Below are 6,684 nucleotides of genomic sequence, written 5' to 3' on the forward strand. Positions count from 1 at the left end.
CTCTCTCATCATTGATGTTTCTCTCTTTCCCTCTCCCTTCCTCTCTGAAATCAATAAAAATGTATTTTTTTAAAAAATATATATTTTTTTATTTTTTACAGAGAGGAAAGGAGAGGGATAGAGAGTGAGAAACATCGGTGAGAGAGAAACATCCATCAGCTGCCTCCTGCACACCCCCTACTGGGGATGTGCCCGAAACCAAGGTACATGCCCTTGACCGGAATCGAACCTGGGACCCTTTAGTCCTCAGGCCAACGCTCTATCCACTGAGCCAAACCGGCTAGGGCAATAAAAATGTATTTAAAAAAAATAAATTGATTTGGTCTTGTGGCAGGTGAGCATTTATCTACCTTACGCCTGGGCTTCGTCTTCTCCTATCCTCCAGAGAGAGTTATTTCATCATTTCAAACGTCCAACCACGTTTACTTTACATTCCTTCCGGCCCGTCTGGAATACTAGTCCCTGCGGGTTCAAATGGTTGATAAGACATGTTCAAAGTCAGCTGTATTTTGGGGGTGATGAGCGGGATTCTCTCTGAAGTTTACAGCAGCCCCAACCAACATTCTAGACTTTCCAGAACCGTCTCCATTTCAAACACAGCCAGCGCTCGCCACTCGTGGGCTGAGCTGCGGTGGTTCCTCCTATTTAGCAGCGACGCCAAAGGACCGCGCTCTGTGGGGTTTATCAACTCACCCACTTGGAAGTGTTGGTAAGTGGAATTCAGGGGCAGCTGCTTAGCAAGTAGCATCTCTGCTGGCCAGCTGGCACCCACGTCTCCACGCGGCACGGCTCACCTTCGCTGTGGCCTGTATGCAGCGACTCCTGTGAAGTGGGACTTGGAAAGTGGCCTCAGAAAGCATCACAACTGCTGGGGAGGGGACACGGAAGAAAGGGTCTTTCCTCGGGGGCTTCTGGGTGGCCAGACAGGCCCCCACTCTCAAAGGAGGCAGGAAGTGGTGCTGGTTTTGAAGGGACAGCTAGGGTGCTAAGCGTTTGCACAGAAGGAAGAGAGGCCTTTGGGTTGGAGGCATCCCAGGAGGCTTGGTTTTGCAGAACAGGTAGGATGGATGTGTGGAGATGGGAGAACATTCCAGAAGGAAGGGTAGAATAGAATAGGGGGTGTGTGTGTGTGTGCAGAAATGGGAGAACATTCCAGAAGGAAGGGTAGAATAGTAGAATAGGGTGTGTGTGTGCTGTGATGTGCAGAGATGGGTGTGTGTACACTGTGTGTGGAGTTGGGAGAACATTCAAGAAGAAAGGGTAGAATAGTAGAATAGGGTGTGTGTGTGCTACGATGATGAACGGTGCTAATGGGCAGAGTCATTGTTCAAATATGTGTGTGTGCTGCGATGTGCAGAGATGGGTGTGTGTGTGCTGTGTGTGCGGAGATGGGAGAACATTCCAGAAGGGAAGGATAGAATAGTAGAATAGGGTGTGTGTGTGCTGCGGTGATGAACGGTGCTAATGGGCAGAGTCATTGTTCAAATATAAGAACAGCAAGTGCATGGCAAGCTCAGTTTCCTGGATCGGAGCGGCCCAGAGAAACCAGGAAGAGAACAGCTAGTCCATGTGTGCGTCTCTGTGTGAGTGTCTGTGTTGGAGGGGTCAGGATTCGGGGCGCGCAGTGAGGACAAGGGAGCAGCGTCCCGCAGGGCCGAGCCCCAGGCCTCTGTGTGCTCCTCAGACAGCAGCAGCTGACCTGGGGCCCTGCTGGCCTGGGAAGCCACGGGTAATGTTGGCGAACCTGCCTTGCTTTCGATTTTTCTTAATACTTTCACAAAAACATTTCTCTATTAACACAAACATGAAAAATAAAACTTGTACGACAAAAAAACAACTTCAAAGACATTCTGATTCCACCTAAGAGGCCCTCAGTGTTTGCACCCTCTTGTTGGGGCCACTGGGGCAACTAGATCTGAGAAGCCCAACTTCCTCAGCCCATTTAGTGTCCTGGCAACTCGATGAGGTAGACACGATCATGCTACAGGTGAAAAACCGAGGCCCATCAAGGGCGTGTGACATGCTCAAGGTCACAGGGCTAATGCGCAGCAGCATCAGAACTCAAGCCAGGATCTGTGACCAAAGGCCAAGTTCCTCCTGCCAGAGCTTGAATGGCTGATACATTATATATATATCAAGCACAGACAGGCCGGCGCTAAATCAGGGAATAAAGCTTACCTGCCAACAGGAAGTTCAAGGCCCACGTTCCGCCTGGAGGGGCTGAAGGTAAGGACAGGAAGAGAGCTGTGGCCACAGGAGCTCTAGTTATTCTCATCCCGGCTTCTTTGGGGCCACTTCTCCCCGAGACTGAGTGTGACCTTGACCCAGCAAGGGCACTGTTCGCACGGTGGAAGCAGGAAACGCGCCTCTGTTTCTGTTTCTTTTCTACCTAGCGTTGTCCCGCAGAGCACAGAGGGCTCCGAGTCATTGGCCCGCCCCTCCTGGAACTGAACGCTGGAGGAAGGGTGTCCGTCGGCTGTCACTTCTCTCAAGGTGTCCTTCCCACGACTAAGAAATACCTTGCGGTTGACACAACAGGAGAGAACGGTATTATTGAGTCCGACAGGACATTGGTGGAGCGTGGGGACCTCTGGGAGCAGCTGGGAGCTTCTAGATCTGCTCCTTTCCATTTGCAGTTCGTGTCGCTATGAAAATCAAGAGCTTTATGTTTTTTTTCAGAGTCGGGGGAAAAGGAACCTCCAAAAGGACCCCCCATGGAGACTCGGTGCAAATACAAGGTGAAGGGCGATCCGCGAGGGCAGTCGAAGGGTCCTGCTCCTGGGCCTAGGAGAGGGTGGCTATCGTCTGCAGCGGAATGTCGCCGTCTTTGTCGCCGTCTTTCTTCTTCTCCTTTTGAAGTATGTGTTGGGAGAGTTTGTTAAGAAACCAGCCAACATCCTGGAGGTCCTCGGGCCACCTCAGGTACTGCTGCTTCTGGACAAACGCTCGCAGGGCCTGGTGCTTCATGAGCTGGTACTGGGACAAGGACCCGACCACCACCACGATGAGCGCGCCGTTGAGGTCCGCCAGGCCCCTGCTCTGGGCGCAGCTGAAGGCCTCCAGGCACCACCCGTCTCTCAGGAAGTGTCTGCTCACGAGACAGACGACCTTCCTGCTGCTCCACACGGCATCGTGGATGTTGGCGATGACGTCTTCCCCCGGCATGAAGTCTCTCTCTTCAAAGCACAGGCGGAGCCTGTTTTGGGCGCTGTACTGAGCGTCCAGCTGTGCCAGCAACGCGTTCTGGACCCATTCAAAGTCTTTGCTGCTGAAGCACAGGTAGGCGTCGTACTTGTACGTGTCGGGCTCTCTGGTCTTGGCTTGGTCCTCGAACACAAGTCCCCGGACCGTCTGGTAACAGAGGAAGCAAGACCCCCGGCACTTCGTGAAGATGAAGACGGCCACGAGCAACAGCATCACCGTGACGGTGAACAAGACGAAAAGGGCGAACCTGAGGGCCGTGAGTCTCTCCTCTTCGTCGCAACCCTCCGTGGTCAGGGAGTAGAGGGACATCCCGAGCAGGGGGCTGGGGTACGAGCAGGACATGTCTGCAGGAGCCCCAAATAGGGTGACGTTGGTCTGATTGAGCCACCTGATGAAAGGGCCAAGTTCACACTCACAGATGAACTTGTTGTGAGTGGCGTCCAGGACACTGAGGGATGCGAAGACCTCGGGGTCGGGAGAGAGGAGCTGGTTCCTGGACACGTCCAGCACCTCTAAGCGAGGGGGCAAGTCACCGGGAGAGAGAGCGGTCAGCCTGTTGCCGTTGAGGCTGAGGACCCTTAAGGCAACCAGATGGCTCAACACGCCTGGCGGGAGGAAATTCAGGTAGTTGTTGTTCAAGTAGAGGAGTCGGAGGCGGGCAAGGCCCTTGAAGACATCCCAGCAGGACCCGGTCTCCCAGGCGAGCTGCAGCATATTTTCTCCGAGGAAAAGCTGCTCTAAGCTGAGGTTCCCGGAAGGGCCAGGAGACGGCGACGAGGCACACAAGGAAAGGCGGTTTTGATTTAAAACGAGAACCTGGAGGTGAGGGATCTGGAAGAGGAAGTAGAGCTCATCCACCCTTTCCAGCCTGTTCTCTGACAACTGGACGAAGCTGGCTGTGAATCTGGTGTTTGGCAACGTCACCAGTTTGTTGCCACCCAAGAAGAGGGTAGGGATGCTTGGGATGAAGTGAATCGTCTTCAGAGCGTTGTCCCGCAGGTCCAGGGTCTGCAGTCTCTGCAGGGATCGGAATGTCTCGTCCTGAATGATCCCAATGTGATTCTTTTGCAGATCGATATAGGCGACGTTAGGTAGCCCATAGAAGTTGGGGATGTACAGTTCCCCCAGAAGGTTAAAGGACATATTGAGAACCTGGAGGTTGTCGAGCCCATAAAATGCCTCCCGTGCAATCGTGTTTATCTTGTTGTGGGCAATGTTCAGGACCCTCAACTCCCGGAGGGCCTCAAAGAGGCGGAAGCCCAGGGTGAAGATGAAGCCGTGTGAAAGGTCCAGGCGTCTCAGTGAACTTCGGGCCAGGCCCGCGAAGGTGTGCCGGTCGGGATCTTTGATGTTTTGGAAGCCAAACCCAGGGCCCATGGTGTGACGGGCAAGAACCAAAGAGAGGATCTGGGTGCCGTTGATGGCGCTGGTAAAGTTTCTGATGATGTCCACGGTCCAGCCATTCTTAGAAACATCTAGGGTGTCTAGGACCATGTTTCTGAACGGGTTCCTGCACTTCCCCCAGTCCACGGAGACCCTGGAGTACAGGTTATTGGCCGCAAGCCCTAAAAAAGAGAATTCTTTCCCTTGGAGGGGCTGGAGGTCATGCTCACATACAATGGGTATGTCGTTGAGGGAGAAGTCAATGGACTTCAAGGAATTTAATTCCTGGAACGAAGGGTGAAGGGAAAGGCTATGGATCTCATTCTTGGACAGGTCCAGGCGATTCAAAGACGGCAAGTTTCTGAAATAACCGTCTTTTAACACAGCATCGGAGAGGCCACAGTAAAAGAGCCGGAGTTCAAACAGACGGGGCAGCCCTTGAAAGGCATCCGGATGCAAGAAGCCTATCGTACTTTTGCCCAAGTCCAAGATCCTGAGGTTGGGCAGGTTCCTGAAGGCTTCTTGGTCAACGGTGAAGGAGGTAAACTGAGTCCCAAGCTCCAGCAGCTCCAGCCGCTCCAGGAAGGGGAAGGACGCGGCTGTGACGGTCTGGATATAGTTGAAGCTCAGCAGGAGGCGCTCAGTGGTGCCGGGGACCTGGGGGACCCGGGTGAGGTTACAGAAACGATACAAGGCGACGCGGCCATCCGAGGAGCAGGAAGACATCCCAAGCGCAGGGCTGGCCAGGAGCACCACTCCCAAGAGAAGGTCAAGGTGGTTTCCCATGATCCTATGGAAAGGAAGGGAGAATGGAAACACGGCTCTCTGAGCTCGAGGCATTGCACACGGGTCTTTAGAACTTGAGCCCTTATGTCACGCACCTGCTGCTCTCTTAGACCCTCTGGCTCCCTGGACACGGCGGTTGATGGTATTTTCTGGTGCGTATAGCGCTGTTCTCGCCGTCTTTCTATCCCTCCTATTGCGTTTCCTACACCCCGCGGTGGCTTCCCTGCTTTGAGGTCACGGACCCCCGTGAGCAGCTGATGATAGCCGATTCCTCGCCTTCCAAAAAGGCACCTTTGCATCCACGAGCAGCTGATCGGAGGTAGCTCCGATTCCTCGCCTTCCAAAAAGGCACCTTTGCATCCATCACCGATCAAGTTTTGTACCCGATGTCAGGGGGCTCACTGACCTCCTGAAGCCGGCCCCTTCCAACCTCATGTCTCTTAACGCTTCGTTGACATAGAACCACCGCCGTGTCTTATACTCGGCAACAGGGCTTGGCAAACTCTTCGTTTAGGCTCTGCAGTCCACGTGCCATCGTTTGCTGACCTCTGTTCTAGAAGGGAAGAGAACAGAAACGTTGATTTCCCAAAGGAGGGTTGTAAGTGACTGTCGGATACACATGTTCTGATACTATTTGCGGGAAAGAAACTAGGTTGGCCCCCGAGTCGCTGGCAGTTTTGCAGCTACTGTTTGAAACCCAAGCATCAGAATGGATCCTCATCTCGGGTAACCAGCCAGGAAAATCCCTACAGAGCCCCGGGAGCGAGCACGCCGGCTGAGAATAACGCCTTCTGGTTTCACTCCTACCTTATTTACAGATGGCTCCGCGCTGGCCCCCAAATGCAGACACTCAACTCGGTGGCTTGACCTTGAATTTGTGGTAACAAGAGATGAGAGAGAGCCCTATCTGCTGAGCCAAACCGGCCAGGGCCCCAAACCATGTATTTAAACGACAACGATGAAGCAGCGTGAACAGTTACTGATGCTGTTAGTTCTGCCATCAGGTGACATATGGATTCCTTCCTAAATTATCACCATGCGATGCGAACTTACAATAAGTCCCTAGGCTCCCGGGGGAAAGGGGCTAGAGACACCACTCAAAAAGGTCACCAGTGGCCCATAAAGCAAGCTGATGACAGCGCAGCACCTCTTATAGATGTCCCATGGTGAAGAGCACATAAACAATCGCCAATAAATCAACAACAGCAAGTGCAGGCGAGGATGCGGAGAAAAAGGAACCCTCGTGCACTGCTGGTGGGAATGCAGACTGGTGCAGCCACTGTGGAGAACAGTATGGAGTTTCCTCAAAAA

General features: G+C 53.2%; 1 protein-coding gene and 1 long non-coding RNA gene across 7 annotated transcripts in view; one reads left to right on the top strand and one right to left on the bottom strand.

Moving 5' to 3' along the window:
- Positions 1-6,684, bottom strand: part of TLR5 (toll-like receptor 5) — an 11,557-nt gene that overhangs the window by 1,783 nt on the left and 3,090 nt on the right. The window contains exons 2-4 of one of the 6 annotated variants that reach the window (XM_014539936.1): positions 5,780-5,926; positions 2,179-5,377; positions 351-822 (exon numbers count right to left, since the gene is read on the bottom strand). In XM_014539936.1, coding sequence (XP_014395422.1) covers positions 2,785-5,377; positions 5,780-5,808 — 2,622 coding nt within the window. In that variant the 5' untranslated portion in view covers positions 5,809-5,926 and the 3' untranslated portion in view covers positions 351-822; positions 2,179-2,784. The other 5 variants (XM_014539937.1, XM_014539933.1, XM_014539934.1 and 2 more) reach the window with 5 other exon arrangements.
- LOC106726150 overlaps positions 1-6,684 on the top strand; it is a 13,047-nt gene that overhangs the window by 1,700 nt on the left and 4,663 nt on the right. The gene's annotated exons all lie outside the window — the stretch shown is intronic.

This window comes from Myotis brandtii, unplaced genomic scaffold, assembly GCF_000412655.1.
Source record: "Myotis brandtii unplaced genomic scaffold, ASM41265v1 scaffold231, whole genome shotgun sequence".
Lineage (NCBI taxonomy): Eukaryota > Metazoa > Chordata > Mammalia > Chiroptera > Vespertilionidae > Myotis > Myotis brandtii.